The sequence below is a fragment of the Sardina pilchardus genome, chromosome 8, assembly GCF_963854185.1.
Source record: "Sardina pilchardus chromosome 8, fSarPil1.1, whole genome shotgun sequence".
Lineage (NCBI taxonomy): Eukaryota > Metazoa > Chordata > Actinopteri > Clupeiformes > Clupeidae > Sardina > Sardina pilchardus.
Window position 1 is genome coordinate 23674128 of NC_085001.1, and position 27633 is coordinate 23701760.

A 27633-nucleotide genomic window follows, 5' to 3' on the forward strand; every position below is an offset into this window, starting at 1 on the left:
AAGCTCGGTTGAAAATGTTTCTCTTTGACTAATATGTCTTTCCTCTAGAGAAGAGAAGCCCATGTCTGGCCCAGAAATCAATGAACTTCCATACAATAGCTAAGTTCCCCAGTAAAATGTTTTTTCTTCCCATTTTTGATCAATTTAAAAAAAATGTAAATGCCAAAGTGGCAATATCCTTGATAAAAAAGAGGAAATATGCAGAGATGCTAGTAATAGATCTCAAACCGTTCGTACTATGGTTTCATATGGATAACTTTTGCAAGCAAAGCTTTATGTATAGGCTACTGATGATTTACGTGCAGAGACTAGCCTACAGGGACTCTCCTATGCTCTATAATAACAAGCTGCTAAAATCAGAACAAGATCCAGCTGTGTTAGTCAATCTTTAAACTTCTATGAAGAGGGGGATCCCGTTCTGACATCTTTTTTTCCACTGGATAATGGTATTAATAATATAATAATAATAATAATAATAACAATAACAATAATACATATTATTTGTATTGCACTTTCTATAACGTTGATCTCAAGTGCTACAGAGCAGCAGTTTAAAAACGTATGTAATTTAAAACAGATGAAAACAGATTGAAAAAAATGCAATTTTGAATAGAGGAAGATCAATAAAAATAAAGAAAAGGTCAATAAATAGTTAAAAGAAAAAAACTATAAAGTACATTTTAATATGTGCATGTGCTTTTAAAGCAACTTAAGTCATCATTTCGCTGCTAATCAGTTCCTATAAATTAAAATGTAGTGTGTGTGTGTGTGTGTGTGTGTGTGTGTGTGTGTGTGTGTGTGTGTGTGTGTGTGTGTGTGTGTGTGTGTGTGTGAATCAGCTTTATTGTGTTGATCCTTGCTGTGGAGAACACTAGCACAAAAACATCACAACGTTTTACCTGTAAATGACAAGCCAACAATTGTATTGAATTTAAACACTTTTAGCCAACCAAACAATTTTATATTCATAAATTATAAGACGAGCCAGTAATTACAGTTTCTGGTGTAACTGGGGCTGGTTTGCTTGCAGTCTCTCCATTAGGTTTCTCCAGATGACTCATTGTGGTTGGCATCTGTTTGTTTGATGACGTCATCTGCATCCCTCCAGACACTATAAGCACACAGATCACTGAGTAGGTGAAAAAAGCAGCATACGGCTTTTCCTTACAAAGATGGTCAGAGTTTGTTTCGTTATGATAATGGTGATGGTGCATTGCTGATGACAGTGTAACAGCCTAGGACCTAAGTGATAGATCATGTTTTGTTCTTAGTCAAACGATTAAAAAAAAAATATTTAAGCCTTTTCTGACTGGATGGAGGAGCAAGAATGTCAACAGTTGAATAGAAACTTAAAATGATGATTATTTGAAGCGTCATGATTCCAGTGACTTCTTTAATCAGGGTTGAACTGGAATTAAATATAAAAAAAACGCTCAAAAACATAGCTCCAAGCAGCAATGAGGGGGTCAAGCAGTAAAACTGGACATACCATGGTAACTCAACGCTGATACATCAGACATACACTATATTGCCAAAAGTATTCGCTCTCCTGGCCACTTCCTGTTCCAACACGGTGCACCAGTGCACAAAGGAAGGTCCATTAAGGCATGGATGACAGAGTTTGGTGGTGATGAACTTGACAGGCCTGCACAGTCCTGACCTCAACCCAATAGAAAACCTTTGGGATGATTTAGAGTGGATCCTGAGAGCCAGTTGCCTCGTCCAACATCAGTGTGTGACTGTGACCTCACAAATGCGCTTCTCAAAGAATGGTAAAAAAATCCCATAAACACACTCCTAAACCTTAGTTTAGATAGTCTTGGATGGGATTCATATGTGAAATTCTGAAATTCATATGTAAGTCAAGACAGGTGAGCGAATACGTTTGGCACTATAGTGTAAGTAGCCTAAACCAACAGACAAGAGGCAAAATAACAATCAAAACCATACTCCACTAACCGTGTGTGTGTGTGTGTGTGTGTGTGTGTGTGTGTGTGTGTGTGTGTGTGTGTGTGTGTGTGCGTGTGTGCGTGTGTGTGTGTGTGTGTGTGTGTGTTGTGTCCAGAAATGTTTTGCCATGTCTGCCCCTCTCTGTGCAGTATGTTTTCTGGGGAAGTGTTAAGTTAGAGTTAAGATAGTTTAGGCCAGTGTCCTGGACTGCATGCACAAATCTGGCCCGCAAGATAGTTCCTTGCAACCCTTTGGTTGATTTTACAGTATATTTGAGCAAGACACCTAACCCCAGTGCTCCCAATGAGCAGGTTGGCGCCTTGCATGGTAGCCTCTGCCATCGGTTTGTGAACGGGTGAATGTGAGGCATGATATGTAAAGCGCTTCGGGTGCTCGCATAAGCCGATAAAAGCACTATATAAATGCAGTCCATTTACCATATATAAATAAATGTGACTTTGACTTTTTGACTTTGAATAACTTCACACACTTCATGTTGGAAAGGCTGAAACATACTGACGCTCAAGGAAAAGATGACAGTGAGATATATTCAAGTCATTCAAGGAAAAAGATGAATCAGATGAAACACCCCCTCCTTCCTGCATATGCTAACACACAAAATGCCTCAATTTGCCTGGTGTGCGACCTCTTTGTCATGAATCAATTATTAACGCTACACAAAGAATTCCCCTTGTTGTCATTTTTCAATATATTGGAGCGCTAAGTAGGTACCCAATTCGGATAGAGCCTACAAAAAGCGTCATGTTTCTAACAATGATGACAACATTATATAGTGCAATAATGGGCTCCAGTTGATATGATATCAAAATTAGTTTAAAGCTGTTATGATAAAGGTGCTCTAAGCAATGTTGGGTAATATCACTTCTGTTGACGTTTATGCAAAACGGAGCTAGCTCGTCCTTCCCACCCCATCCCTCCCGTGCGATTGAAACTCTCCTGAATGTGCATCTCCTTCTAAATTTTTGAGGCTGGGCTATATACAGATTTTTTTTTTTTTTTTTTTTACAATGTATTCAGGGAGTTTTAGCCTAGAAACCATGTCCAAAGTATTTCTAAAAGAGAAATACTTGGCTGGAAGCGTTACACGTGTCCCAGATATTATGGGACACAATGATGCATCAGTGGTAAGTTACGGGCTTATAGTAATTAAGCTGTGGCCAGGCCACCCCTTGTGGGGGTCTCTGTGCATCTAAACCTGTGGTTCTTAAACTTTTCATCAGTACCACCTAAAACCATTGCCTCCTCAATTACCACCATGATGATAGGCCAATTTAACATACATTTGTACATTATGCATACTCTACTGTACCACTGATCTATACAATAATTGTCTGTGCGTAGCCTACATAGGTTAGAGAGAGGGAAGTCCTCTGATAAGGTGCCATTTGGTCCCCCTGGGTAAGCACTTATGAATAAGTATTTCCCATCATACACTATCTGCTTACTGCTATCAAATTAAAGCTAAGATGGAGAAACGGAAGCATATTATGAACCTTTGTGTTTTATTTGTTTGTTATCCAAAAGTTTTTCACACATAATTATATACATGGAATAGAAGTATAGAAAATACAAAAATATCAGAAAAGTAGAAAAATATTATTTCAAAAAAGTCTCTGAAGATAAATGGGAACAAAGGTAGATGTTGTCAACCAGAGTAACACGTTTGAAATACAAACCAAATGTTCATTCTTATACAGTTCCATCAAGCTCGGTTGAAAATGTTTCTCTTTGACTAATATGTCTTTCCTCTAGAGTGAGAAAATCAACCGTGCTTCATAGCCTCGTCAAACTCTTGTCCCAATGTCCTTTACATCTTCTTGAGCAGTGGAGACAGTTGTGGGGATCTGTGTAGTGTTGACATTTGCCTTACTATTCAAGAAAGTAACAGAAATACAAATCAGTCTATAATGCTATATGTTAATATACATTAACAATTCTGTCCAATGAAGTCTGTGTAAATTGCTGTACTGTACCTGTTCACAAACTTGTTAATGACTTTGTGGATCCACTTGACCTCAGGGTCAATACAAACTGTGTTCCCGTTCTTCAGTGTAACACTGACAAAAATAATAATAATTTTAAAAACATATTTGAATTGATTGAATCGATTCATTTGATATATTTCAATACTTTACTTATAGAGTACAACAATGCAGTACTATCTACAGTACACTGTACGACAAAACACAGTGTGGTGCAGTTCACTTCACGGTATGAGCTTTGTACAGTCTAAATCAGATGGGTTTCCTTTGCAATATGCTACTCGTGCTGGAAGTGTGGATTGCATTTAAACACATGCAGCACACTCAGATAGTAACTTACATGATCTCTGTCTGGCGACAGTAGGCTCCCGGGGACATAATCTCCAGTTTCTGGAAGTGCCTTGGGCTGATGAAGTTATTGGTGGTGCGTCGACAGCGGCACCATCTTGGGATATCACCTGGCAAAGCTTATAAAGAGACACAAGACGTTATGTACAGATGATCATATGATTCCAAGCTTTTTGTGTGGCATCTATTTCTTTGAATCAGGTATTGAAATGCCTCTGCTAAGAACCATGCAAGATATATCGCAAATTAATGATGTAGTGGTAATCAAAATGATTAAACAATTAAACTAGTCTTAAATTGTCGGTAAGAAAAAGGGATGCAATTTTACAAATTGCTTTGCCATTTACCACATAATTCAGTTGCTATGTTTTCTAAAGAAGACGTTAAATGTTGGGAAGTTGTCTAGAGCAGACACAAATGTTGCTAAGTTGTCTACAGCAGACAGAAGTTAAATGTTGTTAAGTTGTCTAGAGCAGACAGAAGTTAAATGTTGTTAAGTTGTCTACAGCAGACAGAAGTTAAATGTTGTTAAGTTGTCTAGAGCAGACAGAAGTTAAATGTTGTTAAGTTGTCTACAGCAGACAGAAGTTAAATGTTGTTAAGTTGTCTACAGCAGATAGAAGTTAATGTTGTTAAGTTGTCTAGAGCATACAGAGGTTAAATGCCTTACCGAGTGTTAGAGTCAGGCCGCAGAGCACAACAGCGGCCAGCAGCATGTGGGATCGGAGGGCCATCTCTGTTGGTTAATTTGCTTGGATGGGAGCTGTGCTGGTTGGGCTGCGCGTGCTGTGGTGTTCCCTTGGTGATGCTCTAGCTGGAGGATGCCCTATGGGTTGCACTATCAGCGTTTATAAACACTAGAAAGAGGGAAGTGAATCTGACTCATCTCAGCTCACCACAACGCAGTCTGCTATCTTCGGGGTCAGGGGTGGGGTGGGTTATGTTTTTTTTATATATATAAAAATATACCATGCAGAAGTGCCATGTGCTGATTAATCAAATTCCCTATGAATTCATTGCATAATCTTACATGTTTAAACTGTATTCTGCATGTGTTCCAATACTTATGGAGGGCACAGTACATTATGATTTAGGCTTGCAGAATACATTTTAAAAAAAATAGAGTTGAAATAAATTTGATGAAGAACTTATAGAAGTAATTTATTGTTTTACTTCTTTTGTGTAACATTTTCTTATTTTCTATAACAGACTACTATAACATTGGTCCTTTGGTAAGCCTCACTGACAAGATCCACTGTTACCACATACCACAATTTCATCATGTGTGAACAGCTGAGTGAAACCTTTGGGATATTCTCATTTGGGGCACCTTGTCTGATTTGACTTTGGACATGCTGGAGGGAGAATTGTGTTGTTATTGTTGCTGTTGTTGATGTTTTTTTTGTTTTTTTTTGCACAAATGCAACTGGAAAATTGAAGGAGAATGTCAGGTCTCTGCACCCTGGTATATGCTCAAATAATGCCTTTGAAATACAAGACTTTGGTTGATATTGCACAGCACAAGTGATTATTGTGGTTAGAAGATATAAGGCTATACAAACAAATATGAATTTCAAAGTCATATTATATGTTTTATGATGACGATGATGGAATGATGGAATGTACAGTATGTGATAGCCAAGTGTGCCAGCACCAGATAGAAAAAGTGCTGACAGATTTGACTGAGGAACATGCAGTAATAAAATAAATCCCCCTGCACACACACACACACACACACACACACACACACACACACACACACACACACACACACACACACACACACACACACACACACACACACACACACACTCAAAATAAGCCAATATTTTCTTGATCTCCACCGCTCGGTTGACATCTTACTGGCATTATGCCTAAAATATCATAGAGGGACATTTTCTTGTGTTGTAAATGTTTTGAATTGTTTTTTTTATATATATCTTTATGTATTTTATTCAGATATCACCTGTTTCTCCTGAACCTCTCTTAGAAACTTGTTTCTATTTTTTTGTTTACTTTTTTAATAATTGAATTTCCTTGTTTTTCACAACAAAAATAATAAACATTAAGTATTTTACATACATTGTTGTAGCTGTATTGATTTAAAAGCCTAATAATCTAGAGGGTCCACCAGATCCAGGAACATCGGCTGAGTAGCAAAAATATTAACACCTTACAAGGGTTAAATTTAACTTCAATTCTGCTCGGGCTGAGACAAGGGTAGGAGTCTTTTTCTGGAGAAATATGAGAAAATGGTCAGTGAATGTCAGCTTAGGAGCAATATTATCCCTTCTATTGTGTTAGAAAGCTGTTTACACCTGTGGTGTTAGCGGGTCCATTTGGACCCATGATTTTAAAATGCTTGCAAATGCTTAAAATCACCAGTTTTCTTCAAATTTTGTTTTTCAGCTAATTGCTGGCTTAGTATGTATTCATATAAATGGAATCAGTGTGTGAATTGTTTTTAGTTGACTCAACAGACACATTATTTTAAAATATACCACTCGTTTTTGATTGCAAAAACTGTTTAAATTCTCTAAATATATATTTTTTTTCTTATAGAATGAGTAATAATAAACTGTAAATGTGTTATAAACTAATATTAGAGTACACCTACCAAAAAAAAAAAAAAAAAATATTATTATTATTTAAAATTATTAACAATAGTGACATCTTTGGTGTTTCGGGTCAAAACGGACCCGCATAGATAAATGGTAGGATAAAGAAAGCAAGTAATTTTTTTTCCATAAAACCAACTTTTATTTAACCATACCAATTACCTCTATCCCATAAGCTGGCCGTAGCTTCATTTCAGGATCTGTATACCCCCGCAAGAAGCAACAGTCCCATGTAGGCATCGAGCTGTGTTTCTCTGTCCAGCTATCACCAAACACTCTTCTCTCTTCCATGTTGGTCATCTCAAGTAGGATATTCTGAATAGGTTGTGTAAAGAACAGTTCAAACGCTGACTTGATGTCTTGGGCGTGTGACACAGCGTATCTAGTAGGCCCTGGAGTCATTCTGAGGATGTTCTCTGTCGGTGCCCTGGATTGGGTTTGAAGAGGGCTTGATAACCATGAAATGTCACCTTTTCTTGACTTGAAAACCTCTCTTTGATCATCTGTGACATCTGGGTCCTCCTCATCAGATGTTTGGTCTTGTTCAGGGTCATACTGAATGTCATCCTCATCCTCAGACACATCCTCCTCAGCTTCACTTTGCCCTCTATCCTCAGGATCACCATCATTACCAAAGATATGATCCAGCGCCTCATAAACAGTATACCTTTTGCTCATGTTGACTGATACTCCTACAGAATTCAACTGATAATATCCCACCCAAACCCTCTTTATATGAGCGAATGTTCATAAACAATGTATGCTGCAAGAAAGTTTGAGTTCACGTGGGGGGTGGTGTGTGTGTGCACCTGTATGCGTGTGTTTCTGTGGGTCTCTGTCTGTGCATGTGATAGAGGCCTGTGTGTGTGTGTGTGTGTGTGTGTGTGTGTGTGTGTGTGTGTGTGTGAATGTGTGTGTGTGTGTGTGTGTGTGTGTATGTGTGTGTGTGTGCGTGCACGTGTGTGCACGCGCGTGTGTGTGTGTATGTGTGTGCGTGTGTGTGTGTGCGCGTGTGTGTGTGTGGGTGCGTGTGCGTGTGTGTGTGCGTGTGCGCATGTGTGTGTCTGTGCATGCGTGTGCGCGCGTTTGTGTGTGTGCATGCGTGTTTTTGTGTGTGTGTGTGTGTGCATGTGTGTATGTACGTGTGTGCGTGCACCTGTGTGCGCGCGCGTGAGTGTGTGTATGTGTGTGCGCGTGTGTGTGTGCTTGTGCATGTGTGTGTGTGTGTGGGTGTGTGCGCGTGTGTGTGTGTGCGCGTGTGTGTGCGTGCGTGTGTGTGTGTGTGTGCGTGTGTGTGTGCATGTGTGTGTGTGTGTGTGCGTGTACGCGTGTGTGTGTCTGTGCATGCGTATGAGTGCGTGCGCGCGCGCGCGTGTGTGTGTGTGTGTGTGTGTGTGTGTGTGTGTGTGTGTGTGTGTGTGTGTGTGTGTGCGTGCGTGCGTGCGTGCGTGCGCGCGCGCGCGTGCGTGCGTGCGTGCGTGCGTGCGTGTGTGTGTGTTGGTGATGTGAGCCATAATTGATCCTCAGAGCAACCCATAGCTTTGAAGTGATGTATACAACAGCCAGTATTCTCTGCCGGGTCATTTTGGACCCGTAACACCACAGATGTAACTTTTTTTTTTTGAGACCTTTAGAATTTACTAAAATTGTGAAAATTAATTTTGCTGCATTTAAATAGGTGTGTCTGAGGATTAGATGAAGCCTCATTCCAGGACAAAAAAGAAAAGTGTACTTTTTACACAGTTAAACTTGAAAACGGGTCAATTTTGACCCTAACACAACAGAAGGGTTATTTACGTAAACCAAGTTTCTATGAGCTATGAGACCTTGCCAGTGTTGGAATATGATCAGTTATTCAATTACTCTGTGCACAAGTATAGTTGACATGTAATTCTATTATTTGTATGCTCTGTTCTAGGGGCATTGTCAAAAGCACAATGTATACACACACACACACACACACACACACACACACGCTCGCAAAACAAGTAGAGGAGATTCTGCTTTCATGTTCGGAGAAGCAGAAGGCAAAGACACAGAAATGTGCTTCTTGGTAAATGCCTCTACTTTCATTGTAATGGAAAGGCCTATCAAGGACAGCAGTCTGCATGTTGGCTTCCTGTGTTGCAATCTTCACTTCTGAATGTAGGTGGTGAGGGGGGACATTATGGGCCTTTGCCCTGCAACAGTGGACTTCAACCAAACGTTTGTTCTAACATATAGGCTACTAGGATGACATTTTCCTCTAATTTCTTAGCACATTGTAAAACCTTGTGTCATATTTCATGAAATGGTAAGGGGTTTGCCATCATAAGCTTGTGGAGGACAAATTTCACAAACCAACCTAGTATGTAATCTATTTATGTTGGAGTTCATTCACATTCTCTCTATGGAGCACTGAGAGTGCCCTTCAAACTCCTTAAAATTCCCTCTGGACCCATTACATGTAAAACCTAATTAAGCATCCCTCTAAATCTCTGAATACATTAATAAAATCTGCTTGATATTCTAAAAGCATACAGTATAATGGTGAGCCTAAAACGGATAAACTTGTGATAACACTATCACAGCACATCAGACTACTCTGTCAGTTGTCCTTACAGACTGGTTATATCAGTGTTCTTAAACAATGTTCTCTTCATCTTTTTTTCTTAACACTTGTATTGTTTCAGTGTGAGCTCTCCCCACCTTAGCGGTGATTGTTTCCTCGTTGGTGAACACTCTGTGTATAGCGCCATCTGCTGGTCTTATTGTAACTGTACATCATTTTTGGTATTAACATAATGTCAGGTATACTGAGGAAAACAGTGATCAAATATTAATGACACAGTTTTTCAAGCTTTAAAGCAACACTTAAGAGTTTTTTTGTACCATAAAATCATTTCAGTGGTTCATCAACTCGTAACAGGGTGAACAGCACTTTTTTTAAAACAGCTTTCGCGGCCCTCTATCGGCTATAACTGCACTATGTAAGTTTACCAGATCGGATAGCGGATCTGCAGTTCGAATGAGACATAGCAAACTACAAATTTGACTTGCTTCGATGTCGCAATACATAATACTTTCATAAAATCATGCAACATACTCTACCTTGTCTGTGGACATTGTTATTTGCTGGGTAAACAAATAGAGTGGGTGCGACAGAGGAACGTTGCTTTAGTGTTGCTTGAATGTAATTGTCGTCATACATGTGTTATTACAGTTTCATGCAAAAGGTTATCTCTGTTGTATGACACTCTCGGGGACTGGTCCAACCATGATGTGATCTCTATCCGCACACAGCCATATATATCTATGCCAGAAACATGGTTAGTCTTTGTATGTGTGTGTGTGTGTGTACACATTTGTGTGTGTATGTACAGTACGTCTGTGTTCTCCTTTTGTGACACTTTTGACACAGAATGTTTCCTGATCTCCATCCACATCCATGTCAGTAACTTGTGGTTTGTCTTTGTGTGTGTGTGTGTGTGTGTGTGTGTGTGTGTGTGTGTGTGTGTGTGTGTGTGTGTGTATAGGCTACACATTTGTACATTTGTGTGTGTGTGTGTGTGTGTGTACGTGTGTTCTCCAGGCACTTTGTTTGAGGGACTCTGTCAGTGCCATGTGCTGAATATTCCAATTTCCTATTAATTCCCTGCACAGATTCTCAGTGTACAGGATCACATCAGATGAAAATGAAATATTGTAAAAAGTTGTATCAATAACTTCATGCGTTGTATCAATAACTTCATTTTACTTTATAGTATAGGTATTTTCTTATTTTCTATAACAGACTATAACTTTGGTCCTGTTATAATCCCCTGTTACCACATACCATTTGTCTGCCACAATTTCATCATGTGTGAACAGCTGACAGGAACTTTTTATTCTGTGACTGTGCAAGAGCTCAGCGTGTGCACCATGACTACTTTCACTTTGGACATGCTGAAGGGAGACCTATGTGTTTGTGTGTGTGTGTGTGTGTGTGTGTGTGTGTGTGTGTGTGTGTGTGTGTGTGTGTGTGTGTGTGTGTGTGTGTGCGCAAATGCAACAGGAAGATATAGGAGAATTTCAGGTGTCAGCACTCTGGTATACTCAAACAATACCTTACTAAAGACTTACCACAAGACATGTCATATCTTAAAAATACAGTGTTCTACTGCCGTGCTACTGTCTTATTACCCTCACCTGCCAGTAGGGAAGAAAAACAGAGGAAAAACCGGCTCTGTCCATCTGTCTCACATTACTTGTTATTGGAGAATCACCATATCTCTGTCCTCCTACAGTATGTGATCTTCCATATCTGGCTCTGAATGCAGTTGTTGGAATCTGGTTTCACTTGTGTTACTATTGCACAGCATGGGTGATAAGTGTGGTTAGAAAATATAAGGCTATACTGTACAAGCAAATATTTATTCCAAAGTCGCATTAGATGTTTTTAGATGAAGATGATGTATGTGATATCGTTGAGTGCCCCAGCAGCACCAGATAGAAAATATGCTGATATATTTGACTGCATGGGGTTTTTTTCATTTTATTTTTATCAATGACACTACCACAAGGAACATGCAGTATTTAAAGAAACTGTCTGTGATTGTATGTCTGGTAAAAGGAAACCGCACACTTCCTTTTATTAAGGCACGACATTAACCGCACACTGGATTTACTCATTTGAATTTCCCACATCCCTCTGCACACACACACAAAGTGATTTTTACCTCTCGGTTGTCACTTTACTGGCACTATACCTCAAATATCCTAGAGGGAAATGTATTGTCTTGAAACAAATTTCAGAAATTTCTTGACCGTGGGACAATTGGGACAAAAAAAATGTTTGCTCACTTATCTAACTCTAGTCTAAGGGAGATGGTGAATTACCCAATTTATTAAATAAGGAGAAATAAGGAGCAGTACAAATAGATTTAGAATGATACTGTAAATGATACATGGGCTGAGACAAGGGGAGAACTGTTTTCTCTTTTAATTAAAAATGTTTATCAACCTCAATTATTTCGGAGAGAAATGTTTGCACAAGCACTGCTGACTAATGTCCTCGCAAAACAAGTGAAGACAATTCTGCTTTCATGTTCGTAGAAGAAGAAAGCTAAGAGACAGAAATGTGATTCTTGGTAAAGGCGTCTACGTTCATGTGCATGCTATGTTGCAATCTTTACCTCTGAACTTAGGCAGGAAAGGGGGACAAAGGGCCGTGTTTAATAAAAGTTGTTGTCAAACACACAGGAGCTTACAAAGGAGAGTGATAACCAAGACAGCTTCAAAAATACAGGAAGACGAAACTTGTGACAAAAGGGGTCGCATGACCTTTGTCAGAAACTCATGACATGGAAAGACCATGTGACAGACAAAGTAAAGTTGATGTATAGAATTGTATGTAGAGAAAAGCATACACAGAATAAATAGAAATGTAATGTTGATCACCTCTATGTAATAAATGTAGATTAGTATTCACTGCAAAAGATGCACAACATTTTGTTAGTAATCCAAAGTTTCTACCACACTGTTCAGGTACCTTAGAGCGTTAGCTGTGTCGTAACTGTATCTTCTATTATATTTTGCCTTACATGTTCAATCCAACACTGAAGATATGGTTTGCCCAATGATAACAATTTACACACACACACATAAATCCTTTTACATTGATACACACACACACACACACACACACACACACACACACACACACACACACACACGAACACACACACACACACACACGCACACACACACACACACACACACACACACACACACACACACACACACACTAGCGTAGCCGTCACAAAGGTATTGTCAAAGTTTATTTCTTCTCCCATCATCTACTTTTTGATCAACAATTCCCGGGACACTGTAACACTGGGGCACATGAAACTTGGTGGGCATGTAGCCCCAGTAGACTTTTATGGAAAAAAATTGTATTTGGTCTCCGGGGGCTACTCTATAACCTGACTTTCGCCAGATCCTGTAGTTCGCTGTCTGCTTCACACAAGGATCTGGGACTTCTCGATAGGAGATGTATTTATGAAGGCGGGTCCTTGTAAAACATCCTCGCATGTGATTTGATAAACCACTTGCCTGTTATCTTGAATGACGTGCTAGGCTTCTTCAAGCTCTTGCCAAACCCGGTCGGAAGAAGAGTAAAAACATCCTTGCCACATCCTTGTCTTCAAAACTATTCTCTGTTAATCTTTTAAAGAATGAATACTCGATAGATTCGACAAAACGGTTGAAATAGCAGAATCAATGTCAGCACAAGACTCCTCGCTGCGTGCCGCCATTGTTATTTGAATCAAACACTCGCTTCGGCGCTCCTGATTGGTTGATAGTTTTTTGATCACTGGAACGAGTTTGGATTGCCCTCGCGTCCAGACCCTTGTGTGGAGCTCAGCGAAATGCCTCTGGTGGAGCATGGCGGAACTACAAGGGTCTGGCGAGAGTCAGGCTAGCTACTCTAGCCCCGCACAGTTTTTCCCAAATAACTACCTGAACCATGGCGCCGAGGATGACAAAATGTTTATGGTACGTTGGTCTCAAGAGCCCGCATCAACTTATCTTGTCATTTGTGATTTGTAACCCCATGATAGAAAAAATGCAATATTATATTGCTGTAATCACCCCTATCTCCAAACTTCATGTGTATGCTGTAATCACCCCTATCTCCAAACTTCATGTGTATGATTAACCTGCCATCCTCTAGGAGTATGCCAAGTTTGGTGGAATTTCTTCCTTGGGGGGCTATAGAATAGATTAATTTATGTGAACATGTAGTGACTGTAAACCCATTGGCCTGTAGATGGTGCTATTAGGTAAGGGCTGGTTTAGGATGAATTTGTCACACACACGCACACACGCACACACACACACACACACACACACACACACACACACACACACACACACACACACACACACACACACACACAAACACACACACATGCACAGACACACACATCCACACACACACTAGGGCTGTCAACGAACATTCTAAATTCAAATTTATAGTCGAATTGTTTTAAAAGAAACAGCAATTTGAAGGTGAAAATGAATATTCAAATGGTTAAAAACATGCCTGTGGTAGAGGCGTGGCTGTCTGCTTTGCGAGTGGGCGTGCTGCCTGAGGGGTCAGGGACAGGTGTGTTGCATTGTTGTCTAGCACAGAGTCACTATTGAAAATTGACTTGAAAGATGGCAGAGCGTGCAGAGCCCAACTCGACCACAGCAGAGAGGAGCCCTCAAGTTTATCATTTCAAGCGAATTATTTTGCGGGGGGGACCCCTTGTCTATAGGCCACGGATCCCAAGGGGTCCCCAGACCCCAGTTTCAGAACCACTATCTTAAACAATGTTCCATTTATCCTTTTTTATTATTATATGGCTCTCTAGAATGTTGAGAGAGCTCCCATTCACTTTGAATGGGCCTCCCCAACGTTCTACCGGTGATTAATATGTATAATCACCGGTGAAAGTATATAATGACCGCTGTCAATGGCAACGGGTTTTGTGCTTCTAATTCACGTCTTTCATATCAATCCGCAACAAAGCCGTTCGCTGGTTGCAATGGAATTTCATTGAAAGTTACCAAGTATGTTGCCAGGCAACACCTAACAACTGTCAACTGTGGCGAACTATTTATTTTCTAGAAGTTAGCGGAAGCCACCAAACGGTAGCCAAGTCATTGCTAAAGACACATTGAGTTAAGTTTAATTTCTCTTTTTGGCAAGTAGCCATATAATAAGCGGGATAATGTATAGAACGCCGGTCATTATCGGAAAATAATTCCCTTCAGGACGAAGCAAAACCCCTCCGCTGCGCGTCGGGGTTCTGTTCATCCTGTCGGGAATTATTTTCCGATAATGACCGGCGTTCTATACATTATCCCTTACTTAACACATCCTTTTTATCCCCACCTTGTTTGTTTCCTCTTTGAACAGTCTGTGTAAAGCACCATCTGCTGGTCTTAAAGTAAATGTGCATAATGCATAGCATGTTGGTGTCATCAGAACCTGATGTCATGTATGCTGATGAAAACAATAATTAGCTTTAATGTTATCGTCCTCATATTGATTATTACAGTTTCATGTAACAGGTTTACTCTGTATTATGTAGTCACACACTCTGGGACTGGTCCAACCATGATCTGAACTCCATCCACAAATACATCCATGCCAGTAACATGTGTGTGTGTGTGTGTGTGTGTGTGTGTGTGTGTCTGTGTGTGTGTGTGTGTGTGTGTGTGTGTGTGTGTGTGTGTGTGTGTGTGTGTGTGTGTGTGTGTATGTGTGTGTGTGTGTGTGTGCGCGCACACTTGTGTGAGGATGTCTCTGCATGTAGATTACCACAGCAGGATGAAGAGTATCCATCTACGGTGGGGCTCCTCTAGCTCTATTGCAGACGTACTGTCCCATATTTATCCACTAGGTGGCGCCATTATATAACAATTCAAGTACCAATTCCTGATGACGAGGACTGACATGTCATCAGTAACTCTCAACAACAGCTTTAACTCTAAATATCCACTGTGATATATCCCAATGTTAGCCCATGTAGCACAGGTCGTCTGGTCTCTTTACGTTTAAATGCCGGACCTTTACTGCTGGACTCCTGGTGTTGTTCTGCTGGCTTCACAACCCTCTGTAGGACTGTCTTGTTTGTAGTTGTTCTTATACCAGGCTATCACTCCCCCTGATAACTCCCAGGCATCTCTAAATCCCTGAGGTGACTTAATTTCTGAGTTGATGAAAAATCTGTTGTGCTGTGTCTACCAGGGGGCTAGACTGTGCAATTACACCATGCCATGTCCTCAGTGACTTATACAACATATAAGAACCCACAAACCTGTCCTGTCGTGAAGGAGGAGACGTGGGTGATGCAACGTTGAAGGAACACCCTGATTTGATAGAATAAATACAGGCAAGGTGCTGGTTGCTGACTGAGCTCATGCACCCCTCTCTCCGGTGCAATTTAAACTCTCCTGAATGTGGATCTCATTGGTGAATGGCTGGAAATGTTTGTCGTGTTTCATACTGTAGTCCAGACTGCAGCTGACTGTTTTTGTTGCCATTTTTGCATTGTACATACTGTAGTAGCCTACCACTGATCTAAACAATAAATCTATGTGTGTACAATACATAGATCAGAGAGAGGGAAGTCCTCTGATAAGATGCCATTTGGTACCCCTGCCAGGCACTTGTGAATATTGTGAATTTACACTATATTGCCCAAAGTATTTGCTCACCTGCCTTGACTCACATACAGTATGAACTTCAGTCACATCCCATTCTTAATCCATGTATTAATATGACGTCAGTTCACCCTATAACAGCTTCAACTCCTCTGGGAAGGCTATCCACAAGGTTTAGGAGTGTGTTTATGGACATTTTTTACCATTCTTTCAGAGGCACTGTTGTTTTTGTACCAGATATTTCTAATGACATGCCAGCTACTCAAGAGCCATTGCAATCCTGCAAGTTCTGAAAAAGTTGACAGAATGTGGAGTGAAAAGCAGTGGTATCTTTTGTTTTGAAATGGCTCATTAGTAATTTCTAAAGGAAATGCTGACTCCACCTTTACCCTCTGAAGAATGTCAACATTATCTTTTCTTCTGCTGTATCCACTCACTAATCCTGCTGGCATCTTCATTCTTTAATCTAATACAAAAAGGTAATTTTAGGCCATATCAAACTCTCCATTTACTCTCTATAATCATTTCACCTCACTGCATGATCAGAGCAACAGGCTAGTCTTCAGATTGAAAAGATCAGCAAGTCAGGGCAAGCTGTTTTAAGAAAAAAAGAGATATAGCAGAAACTGAATTTGTGGGAGGGTAGAATATTCTCCAAAGGAACATTTTCCCTCTCCAAACATGTTGGGACTCTGTCAGTGCCAAACCTCTGTGTCAAAGGGACATGGAAATGTGCTGGGGTGGCTATGTGATTCCCTTGGGTTTTCCCCTGCCTCTTAAATCCTGCTTTGTATTGGCACATGGTCCAAGTGTCCCATTGTCACTAAGTCATGTGGTTTCTTGTAATCCAAGGGAAGAGTGGGTTCCCACAGGAAATCTGTATTGTCTGTCTTAGAAAATGTATTTGCAATTAAAAAATATTTTGGCTTTGGCTACAGCAAAGAAAATATATTTGCTATTAAAAGATACTTTTGCTTTGGCTACGGCAAATCTGCTGACTGCTTTCCATTCACAAAGATACAGACACACTGACTAAGAAGGGAATGTAATTTTTTTATTGAAACACTCAAAATCATATTAGAAAATAATAATAATGATAAATAAAATAAAATATTCAATGAAACCTATTTAGTCATATAGATATTCAGAAAAAATATATAATATAAATACTCTTCTGTAAGACTGTCTACTGTAACCCCCTGTCTTACCCCCTCCTCTCCATCCCATGTTTGTTTTGCTATACAAAATAGATAGCATCACATATACAGCCAGGGCAATGACACAAATCACATGTCTACACACACACACACTAGTATATCATCCTTACACACAAAAGTTGCCTGAGTCTTTCATTTAGTGATGCTACAGAGATGCATATAGCTGTGAAGAAATCTCCTGCTGTAACATGCTTGTTTCCAGACCAGCGAGTTGTGTGTGTGCGCTGGTGGGAGATGTCTCTTCAGCCTTGGGTTGAGGAAGTGTGCAATGATGTGTGATCAGCTTGTGTGATGTGATTCTCACATCAGCTTGCACATTTCACCTTGCTCCACTGGTCGGGGGACAGGTTTGAAGAAAGGACCTTCTTGCCCATTTTTGATGTAGGATTCAGGCATATAGGTCCGCCTCCCCTTTTCCGCTTCACACTGGTAGAAGGGTTTGGAAAAACAAAGTCAACATTTAGTTTTGTGACCACATTTCAGAGTTTGTCAGTTAAATACATCGATGTGTTTTTATTTCTTTTAATTGTCTTCTAAATAAGGGATGCATATTTCCACATGGGTAACTTACACAATCTCGGTTTTGTCACAGGATGCACTGGCCGGGAACACTCGCACGCCAGCGATGTTATTGCACCTCACAGCATCCACAGGCGTCCCCCTGCACGTACAACGCTGACTCCTGTTCATCGGGACTCCTGGAGAAACACAGAATGAGCAGAGATCACTAGGTGGGTACGCCAAGTCCCCTCGATCAGTGTGTCATGTCATTTACGCCACTGTTTGGATAGGCTTACAGGTTACTGTAGCAGTGTGGCCTTACAGAACACACAGATAAAGAATTACTAAAATAGATAATATCGTAAAGAGAGAAAACAGAAACCCTATACCCAGCTTTGAACCCGGGTCTAAAGGTGTTGGTTTACATCAGAATCAGATTTTGATTTTGGATGTGATTAATGTAAAGATTCAGCAAACTAACATCGATAGGAAAAAAAATCCTCTATGATTATAAAATCAAAATGCAAGGAATTGTACATTTCTGTATGTGTAACATGCTTTCATAAATCACACTTGCAGCTTGTACAAACATGCACCATTTCAGTCCTTACAATGAAACTCCGCAAAAGGTATCTGAAACTGAGGAGGCATGAGTTAACATTCAGCATGTCTTACCATGGATGATCACGGCGGAAATCAACAGAAGAAGCACTGCTACTGTAGTGGCCTTCATCTTGGGATGTCAGTAGTAACTTCAGCACAAATCTTACTGAGTTGTCTTCAGTAGAATAATGCCATTAGGACAGTGTTGATGCCCTTCTTATAAGGGCAACAGCAAGTGGGCTGGAATGCTGTTGCTTTCCATTGATGTCATGCAAGGAGGATGCATAGGAAATCCCCAGCACTTTAAAAGTGGATGTTCCACATTCTAGTGCAGTAGAGCTGTGATGTATTGAAATGAGATGTTGAAAGTGAAAGTGAAAGTGCCCTTCCTTCCCTAGCCTGGGAAAACCCACACAAGCCTTTGGCAAATATGAGGTCCGTCTGGCAAAGAGGCCACTGAAGTCCATTTCCAATTCATCTTTTTTTCTGACCCACTTATTGCACACCAGGATACCACTCAACAAATACCCTTACACTACCTTAACATGTCTAGTCCTTACATGAAACGTGCAGGTTTAATGAAAGAGAATGAAAAGAGAGCGATGGCACATCAGTGACAGGTCACCGAACATCAAACAGACCAAAACTAAAACATTTATTGTCCAAATTGAACCATATGGTTTAAATTAGAGTACAATTTCCACTGCTATTTTTTTTTTTATTCTATTGGCTTTGTCTGTGGGAATCTACAACCAATCACCCTGTAATCTATGCTAGGATTTGAGAGGAAACATTTAAGCCAATTTTGTTTGTATGACAGACAGCAGTGTCAATTAGATGATGAGATGTGTGGGTTTAATGGAACATAATGAAAAGAAAGCAAAGAAAGGTCAGTGACAGGACTCTGAACATCAAACAGACCAAAACTGCCACCGTTTATAGAAGACCAGAGGACATCAAAGCTTAATCCAATGATTCTGGAGCATGTGACTGAGAAGTATTCAGTCTGAGACACAGATGCTCAAGGCTTCTTTAATCCAGACTTGTCTCAATCTCACACAGAGTCTTCCTCTTCACAAAGAATATCAAAAGGACAACTGAAAAGTCCAGGGCTTAAATAAGCTTATTATATGGCTCTCTAGAATGTTGAGAGAGCTCCCATTCACTTTGAATGGGCCTCCCCAACGTTCTACCGGTGATTAATATGTATAATCACCGGTGAAAGTATATAATGACCGCTGTCAATGGCAACGGGTTTTGTGCTTCTAATTCACGTCTTTCATATCAATCCGCAACAAAGCCGTTCGCTGGTTGCAATGGAATTTCATTGAAAGTTACCAAGTATGTTGCCAGGCAACACCTAGCCTAACAACTGTCAACTGTGGCGAACTATTTATTTTCTAGAAGTTAGCGGAAGCCACCAAACGGTAGCCAAGTCATTGCTAAAGACACATTGAGTTAAGTTTCATTTCTCTTTTTGGCAAGTAGCCATATAATAAGCGGGATAATGTATAGAACGCCGGTCATTATCGGAAAATAATTCCCTTCAGGACGAAGCAAAACCCCTCCGCTGCGCGTCGGGGTTCTGTTCATCCTGTCGGGAATTATTTTCCGATAATGACCGGCGTTCTATACATTATCCCTTACTTATTATATGGCTCTCTAGAATGTTGAGAGAGCTCCCATTCACTTTGAATGGGCCTCCCCAACGTTCTACCGGTGATTAATATGTATAATCACCGGTGAAAGTATATAATGACCGCTGTCAATGGCAACGGGTTTTGTGCTTCTAATTCACGTCTTTCATATCAATCCGCAACAAAGCCGTTCGCTGGTTGCAATGGAATTTCATTGAAAGTTACCAAGTATGTTGCCAGGCAACACCTAACAATTGTCAACTGTGGCGAACTATTTATTTTCTAGAAGTTAGCGGAAGCCACCAAACGGTAGCCAAGTCATTGCTAAAGACACATTGAGTTAAGTTTCATTTCTCTTTTTGGCAAGTAGCCATATAATAAGCGGGATAATGTATAGAACGCCGGTCATTATCGGAAAATAATTCCCTTCAGGACGAAGCAAAACCCCTCCGCTGCGCGTCGGGGTTCTGTTCATCCTGTCGGGAATTATTTTCCGATAATGACCGGCGTTCTATACATTATCCCTTACATAATGAGCACATTGGGTACAGGCGAGTTATAGCCTATACACATGATGGGAAACCCTGTAAGGGAGAAATACTTAAACACTGGAGAGGCTGAACAGGCTACATGTTTTTATTAGCAGGCTTGATTATTGTAATGATCTTTTTCGCTGGCCTGACAAAGGACACATTGCAGATTATTCAGAATGCAGCAGTGCGTCTCTCCACTGGCTGCCTGTTGATATCAATTCAATTGATTTCAAGATTTTACTTTTTTTGTTTTATGAATCACTGAATGGACAGCGCCTGCTTATCTATTAGACATGCTCTTACATTACCTACCATCACGACCACTCAGATCCTCACACTCTGGACTCCTAGTTATTTCTAGGATGGACCAAGACACACAGGGAGGCAGCTTTAATATGGTCCTTGCCTACGAAACAGCTTGCCACATGAGCTGAGGATGGCTCGGTCAACTAGCCTGTTTTTAGAAACTATCTTGTCTTCTCTTAAAAGCTAAATCTTTTATTGAAGATGTTTTATATGCATACAGTATATGTGTATATGGTTATGTATAGCGCTAGGCAACTCATTCCATCAACAAGGAACCACTGTGTCTTGAATTTGAGACACTCATCAGAACACTCAACCGAGCACCCTCCCATCGACTTTATAGCCTACTTTATGCTTTATGCTTAGTGACAAACTGTCAGATCTGCCAATGATCACACAGCACTTATTGGACCAGAAGAACCAGGGGTGGTGGACTTTTGCTAAACAAATAATAGGCTCTAGGTGGAGAAGCACATTTTTTTCTATGTGCTGGTTGAGCATACTGTCAGTTTCAGTGAATATGATCAAAAACATCTTGCCAATGGCAGCTTTAAGATTTTTGCACTATTCCCGTAATCCAAAGCATATGGCTAAACATTTTGTGATAAAGTCAACACAAAGTCAACACTGAAATATTCAGATTAAACATGTATCTTTTATTTATTATTCATGTTTACATACGGCACAATATATAACAAAATCTTATTTACAAACAGATATGACACAAACACAACTTCAATGCTAACATCATTGACTACAATAACAAAATGTATGCAAAATACACAAACTACACAATGTCTAGCATTTTATGAATAAGTTTAATAAAGTGAAATTACCAACATAGAATTAACAAACTAGATATGACAAATCACATTTATATTAAATACTTTAAAGTGAATAAAATAAAAGGCTAAATGTTGTAGTTTAAATATTGTTTGCAACATGTTGCATCTTGTCCTACTTAAAGTTCTGAAGCACTCTGAAACTGATTTAATAGCTGCCTTTTGCAGGTAATACTGCATTATGTAGCTGGTAGCTCTGATAAGGTCATGATAGTGGAGTCCACCATCTCAGGCACTGATCTCTGCGTTCCTAAAACAAACATAACGAAGAAATGTTTAGCACAATATACGCAATATCACCATAGGCTATGGTTAGCTTACATGTCTTGTACTTCGCTGCAAGGATCTGGCGAGAGTCAGGTTATCCTACATGTGCTGTAAATCTAAAACTGTGTTGTAACCTACCTCTTTTTGATGGCTCTCTTGACGTAATTCTTGGAAAAATTGCTGTTTGGATTCAGACACTTTTGTCCTCCATTACCCTTGAGAGTGACACTGAGGACACAGATAGATGTAAACATCAGATACAGTACAGACCACCACTAAACTCCTCAAGGCATTAAATGCCTACATTTTAGTTACAGCACATGCCACTGTGACATACTTACATGATTTCCAGATTGGGGCATGAGGCGGAGGGAGGAAGCACCTCGAGCCTCTCAATACTTTTTGGGCGGACGGCTTTGACCCCTGCATCCAGGCACTTGCATCTTCCCTGAGAATCCAGTTGCCCTGGAAATCAAAATCATCATCACTGTTTAAGGACTTGAGCAAAAATGAAATCTGTACTGATGCTTTAAGTGAATAAGGAAGATGTCCCACGTCTTTGTTCTTTGTTTGAGATAAACAGAACAAGATCATAATCAGTGGATGACAAATATAATCACTCCTGGTGCCCTTACCTCTCACATCTCCAAAGAGCAGGACCACCAGAAGAGCGAGGAGAGCGGCTGTCTTCATTATTGTAGCGGGTGATGATCTGTTCGCTATCAGCTGCTGAGTGAAGATGCTGAAAGGTGTGAAACGTGCCGGTATTTATTTGGTAGCCGTGGGGTTTCCCTTTAGTACTTTATTCCTATCCCGTGCCTTACTTCTGCAACCAAGATGAGAGTTCTTTCACTTGTCTTTTTTTTATTATTTTTTTTATTTTCTCATTCTTTGGAAACATTCTCACAGACTGTCAGTGTTATGCAATCTAATATTATGAGTTTGATGAGTGGTTGTGTCTGTGTGTGTACTGTATGTATTTTTTTTATCCTCGTAGCACAACGGGAAATTATATGGTTTTAATTGCTGTATTATGTGGCTTATACTGTATGTTGTATCATATTATCAATGAATGTATTTCTATGGCACCTTAGTACTGGAGCAGGAGTATGCTGAAACCGAGGTACGCAAAAAGGGTACACCCTAACCCTAACCCTGAACACGTGACACTCTCATGACACATGAACCCTAACCCTAACCCTAACCCTCTTTGCCTGAGTTCCACCTGGAGATCTGCCCTTTCGGGCATCTGCAAAAGAGGAGTGACAGAGATTACATATTAGAGAGAAATAAAAGGTACACTTACCTGACCACTTCGAGGCTGTTCTCAGATTTGTGTGCCAGTGCATTCCGGCTACTTTCAGTAGCTGGAGCATTTTTCCCCTAACCTAACCTTTAACCCTAACCCTAACCCTAACCCTACCCCTAACTTGTCGTGACAAAAACAGACACTTCATTAGCATGATGTTGTAAACGTTTATGATGTTTACAATGTTTATGACATGTTCATGACATAATTTCACTCTTGTAGATACCTTCAAGTGAAGTGTAACCCAAAAAACCCTGTTAGATGCAAATGTCAGGTCCTGTTAATATTCTTTGCTTCACCAACATGAGAATGCAATCACAGGTGTTGGACTGTCTGCTTAGAAAATGCACTCCTTAAAAAAATACTCAAGTCACTCTGTAAATAAAAACTAAAATATAATTGATTACTTTTTTATGCTTGCATGCACACACACACACACACACACACACACACACACACACACACACACACACACACACACACACACACACACAAAATAGTACTGATGGAAACACAGCCCTGGTGAACGAAGATGACATGTCTGGGTATGGGGGTGGGGGGTGATAATCTCAAACAGCCACACATGCAAAAGCATGATTTAAAGTAAATGCCATGAAAAAGGGCAAGCTGCTTCACCAGAACCAGAAGTGTCAATGAAACTACGACTGTAGGGAGGAAGCTACTCAGGAAATCAGTTTCATATCCTACCTTTAAATCCACAGTTGCTTATTCAACTTTCACAAGAAAATCGTCCAGATTGACTGGCATGCCATCCCTGAGGGGAAATCTTCCACAAATTAGTAAAGCAACCATGGTCTATTTACAGAACCGTATCACTTGTATTAAAAAAAAAAAATCAACTCTAAATCTTTGCTTGTCACACAATTGTCTAAACATGCATTTCAGACACCATAACACCACACCAAATCTGCAAAACCATACACTAATTCTCAGTTTTTCCTAAAACACATTTTGCGAAACATCGCAAAATGTTTTCTACCTAACATGCAAATATCGAACAGGAATTGATTTAATTTTTCAAACACAGCTTATCAAAATGCTATATGCTTATTCATCACTTACTGCATTTCACACTCCTCTATGTATACACACTCATTACTTTACTGAACACCATCCAATGATGTCCTTAGTATAGGCATATGGATATATATAGACCCGGCTAGATATAGACCCTTTTAATCTGTTCAGCCTGTAGAGGATTTATGGTTGGAATGTTCAGAGCCAACGCAGATTGAAATGAAAATAAATTGGACTTTATAATGGTCGACTTTTCGTTAAACTTGTCTTTTGTCCCCATGTTACAATTAGCTCCCAACACACACACACACACACACACACACACACACACACACACACACACAGACAGACAGACAGACAGACAGACAGACAGACAGACAGACACACACACACACACACACACACACACACACACAGCAATACAATTTCTTTGGAAAAAGCAAAGTAATCTGGTGGCCATTGTCTTTTCCTTCCTTTTTTTCTGGAAATACTGTATCACTACTTTTGGTTTCAATATTGCTTACATTTCTACTTTTTTTTTAAGCCTGAAAGACAGAGGAGCTTTAGGTTTTGAGCAATAGTGTGTACATGATGTATCCAAATGTCATATTATGATAAAAGTGTTTGTGAGGCACATGTTTGCTTTAGAGATGTGTTTCTGATATTTTGAATGTTGTGTGTCATTTTGCGGAAGATTTGAAAATGTGATTAAACTGTTGTAAAAAAAAACTGTAACACACATACCACAAACATTCCAGGGGAGTCTAAAGCTCTCTCGGGGGGCCCTGCACACCTGGATTCTCAGCCAGGTGGAGTGATTCTCTCCCCCTTCATCACAATAGAATTAAAGTCTGTCTTTAATCCCAGATAAGTGTTGTTTTGCACCATTTATCAAAGCCAGACAATTAGACGCCATCTCAAGCGTGGCACTCACATCTTAATATCCTAAGCTTATTTTGATGTCTTTCAGTGACTGGCATCTAGATGCAGTATGCTGAAAACTGAGGCTACAAGGCAACTACACAGTGGCTTTTCTCTCAAGTGGTGTGACTCTGCAGTTGGAGGTGTGAGGTGTAGGCTAGTTAACACGTGACTTCCTCTAAACTGCAGCCATGATCATAATGAATAGCATAATGAAGACCTACCTAATTTGACCTAAACAATATGTGCCCAATGTTGTGGGAAAAACTCAGGAGCTCTGGCGCCTGTCATGTTTATAACACAGGGTGTTTTCCCCCTGGTTTCTCTTCTGGCCTTGCATATAACAGACTTTCACATCTCCTGCTTTCACTCATCAGAGAAGGGAGTTTACTCAGATGTAAAGCTACAGCTTACCAAACGACACACTTTGTAACCATATAGGATGTATGAGAATGGGGGCCAAGTCACGACAAAGGCAGCAGCTGGGCAATTTATATCTTAAGTGTCGTGTCTTTGCACTTGAGATAGTTATTATGTGACTCTAAACCTCTAAACCACAGACTCTTTAATAATGATATAATCATAACGTCTGAAAGACTAAATATCACAAAAGGACTGAGAAAATACAAAAGGGCTTAGGGCGCTCAGGAATCTATAAATTAGTACCCAGGTGCTCTTCTGCTACGGGTGAGGTGAAAATCCAAAAGAAAAAAGGGTTAGCAGAGGCACTCCGAGATTTTTTTAAATAATAAAAAGCCTTTAATGGTTCATGGCAAGTAGTTTTAAAAGCACACGGGCCTACGCGTTGCGGCCATATTGGCCTTCATCAGGGCAATGATTTTTGCTTTTGGAGACTAAATATCACCTCAGAAACCATGTAGAGCCACAAACTCTGGCTTATTTACACCACGGGGTGATTTCCCCCTGCTCTTTCTCTTCTGACCCTCAGCAACAGGAAGAAAGCTACTTTCACATCTCCTGCTTTCGCTTATCAGCACATAGTCATTATCATGGTTTACTGCTTCACCAGTAATAGCTACACAGTCACCAACTGATAACGAACAGATTGAAGAAAAAGAAGAATGGATTTAGAGTGACAGTTCTTGCATGTGTGTGAGAGCGTGAGGTTGATGCTGAAAGCATGAGTGTCAAGCCAGGTGCGTAAGAGTTGTCAACTCTCTTGTATACAGATGCGCGAAAATTGTACTATACTTTGATCCACTTGGTGTGGATTCATTTTAGGAGCAAAATGCGAATGAAAGGGTTGAAATCAGTACTCGCACGTGTGCGCCCATATCATTTTTTCTACTCGCACTAATGTATTTTTAGTCGCATTTGCGACGACCTGCTCGCACTGTACAGCCCTGACATAGTGAACAAGGGGGTGTCATATGTCGCCCAGGGCACAGGATAGCCTTCCGCTGGCCCTGGTTTAAATCACATTGTTATGAGCATTAATTAGCCTATATGCTATTTTGCACGCTAAAATCCTGATTCATTGCAAGTAAATATAATAAAGAATGGGAACGTAAATTGAATTATTATATTCTTGGTTGTAATTTCCCTACATGTCCTACTGGTCACCTCAGTTAGAATGACCTGTTCAGTTGCTCTTAGCCACCGAGTAGGTCTACTCGGGGTCACTGTTTTTTGTGACGTTCCTCAACTATGGTTTCGGGAAACAGTCTGCAAGTCTTAAGACGCTCATAAGAGGAACTTTACGACTTACGTTGTACTTATAGGCTTGCAATGCTTTCAGGAAACCGGGGCCCAGAACCAGAAGAGATTTCTTTTTACTGATGAAAGTGAAACAGTGTGATAGAAGCTTCTCGGGAATACAGTTTCATATCCCACATTTAATTCCCCAGTTGCCCATTTGGCACTTTAAAAGTCATGCAAAACTTTCATGGCACTTCATTCTGATAATTGTAACTGGTATGGCACCCAGGGAGGTGTTATTGCAAGCTTTTCATATATTCATATAGATAGATACATTATGATAATTTGCACTAATTTTACTAGCCTATGGGCTTGGAGGGTTCACCTGCACCCCACCCCACCTCACACACTACTAGACTTCTAGTCACCACATTGAGAGCATCCTCACCATCTGTGTCACAGTATGTATGCCAACTGCTTGGCCTCCGACTAGAAAGCACTGTGGTGAAAACTGCCCAACACATTCCTCACTCCCTCACGCACTTGGCCTAGATGGCCTCCCCATTGAGTATAAGTATGTATCCTTTTTTGATCCCGTGAGGGAAATTCATTCTGCATTAAACCCAATTTAACCAAATTAGTGAACACACACAACACACAGTGAAGTGAATCACACACTAACCCCGAGCTAAGCCCTAACCAGT

The 27633-nt window shown here is 40.3% G+C and overlaps 3 protein-coding genes and 1 long non-coding RNA gene across 5 annotated transcripts; 1 reads left to right on the forward strand and 3 right to left on the reverse strand.

Moving 5' to 3' along the window:
• Window positions 1–3456: 3456 nt before the first annotated feature.
• On the reverse strand, window positions 3457–5132 carry LOC134089009 (interleukin-8). Of its 2 annotated transcripts, none has more exons than XM_062543264.1 (4): window positions 4972–5132; window positions 4294–4420; window positions 3945–4028; window positions 3457–3815 (listed from the first exon to the last, which is right to left on the reverse strand). In XM_062543264.1, exons 1-4 carry the CDS (start codon window positions 5033–5035, stop codon window positions 3779–3781), a joined length of 312 nt encoding a protein of 103 aa, XP_062399248.1. In that variant the 5' UTR covers window positions 5036–5132; the 3' UTR covers window positions 3457–3778. The 2 variants fall into 2 exon arrangements, with proteins under 2 accessions (XP_062399248.1, XP_062399247.1); XM_062543263.1 differs by having other exon boundaries at window positions 3457–3840.
• On the forward strand, window positions 4423–6382 carry LOC134089011 (uncharacterized). The gene is made up of 2 exons (XR_009940013.1): window positions 4423–5234; window positions 5511–6382. It is a non-coding gene; the product is annotated as an uncharacterized LOC134089011 (long non-coding RNA).
• Window positions 6383–17151: 10769 nt separating this feature from the next.
• Window positions 17152–18596, reverse strand: LOC134089012 (C-X-C motif chemokine 11-1). The gene is made up of 3 exons (XM_062543265.1): window positions 18490–18596; window positions 17885–18011; window positions 17152–17739 (listed from the first exon to the last, which is right to left on the reverse strand). The coding sequence occupies exons 1-3, from the start codon at window positions 18545–18547 to the stop codon at window positions 17619–17621; spliced, it is 306 nt and encodes a 101-aa protein (XP_062399249.1). The 5' UTR covers window positions 18548–18596; the 3' UTR covers window positions 17152–17618.
• A 2932-nt stretch (window positions 18597–21528) lies between these two features.
• Window positions 21529–22730, reverse strand: LOC134089013 (C-X-C motif chemokine 11-6-like). The gene is made up of 4 exons (XM_062543267.1): window positions 22638–22730; window positions 22344–22467; window positions 22141–22230; window positions 21529–21985 (listed from the first exon to the last, which is right to left on the reverse strand). Exons 1-4 carry the CDS (start codon window positions 22693–22695, stop codon window positions 21964–21966), a joined length of 294 nt encoding a protein of 97 aa, XP_062399251.1. The 5' UTR covers window positions 22696–22730; the 3' UTR covers window positions 21529–21963.
• Between the last annotated feature and the right edge of the window lie 4903 nt (window positions 22731–27633).

What these genes read in the sequence shown, in the direction of transcription:
- LOC134089009 (XM_062543263.1), bottom strand. Translation starts at nt 5,035, where the DNA reads ATGGCCCTCCGATCCCACATGCTGCTGGCCGCTGTTGTGCTCTGCGGC. An exon ending in TGTCGCCAGACAGAGATCAT is followed by an intron (nt 4,029 to 4,293) that starts GTAAGTTACTAT and finishes TATTTTTGTCAG; the next exon opens with TGTTACACTGAAGAACGGGA. An exon ending in ATTAACAAGTTTGTGAACAG is followed by an intron (nt 3,841 to 3,944) that starts GTACAGTACAGC and finishes TTTCTTGAATAG; the next exon opens with TAAGGCAAATGTCAACACTA.
- LOC134089012 (XM_062543265.1), bottom strand. Translation starts at nt 18,547, where the DNA reads ATGAAGGCCACTACAGTAGCAGTGCTTCTTCTGTTGATTTCCGCCGTG. An exon ending in TTCCGCCGTGATCATCCATG is followed by an intron (nt 18,012 to 18,489) that starts GTAAGACATGCT and finishes GTGTTTCTCCAG; the next exon opens with GAGTCCCGATGAACAGGAGT. An exon ending in TGTGACAAAACCGAGATTGT is followed by an intron (nt 17,740 to 17,884) that starts GTAAGTTACCCA and finishes CCCTTCTACCAG; the next exon opens with TGTGAAGCGGAAAAGGGGAG.
- LOC134089013 (XM_062543267.1), bottom strand. Translation starts at nt 22,695, where the DNA reads ATGAAGACAGCCGCTCTCCTCGCTCTTCTGGTGGTCCTGCTCTTTGGA. An exon ending in GCTCTTTGGAGATGTGAGAG is followed by an intron (nt 22,468 to 22,637) that starts GTAAGGGCACCA and finishes TTTGATTTCCAG; the next exon opens with GGCAACTGGATTCTCAGGGA. An exon ending in TGCCCCAATCTGGAAATCAT is followed by an intron (nt 22,231 to 22,343) that starts GTAAGTATGTCA and finishes CTGTGTCCTCAG; the next exon opens with TGTCACTCTCAAGGGTAATG.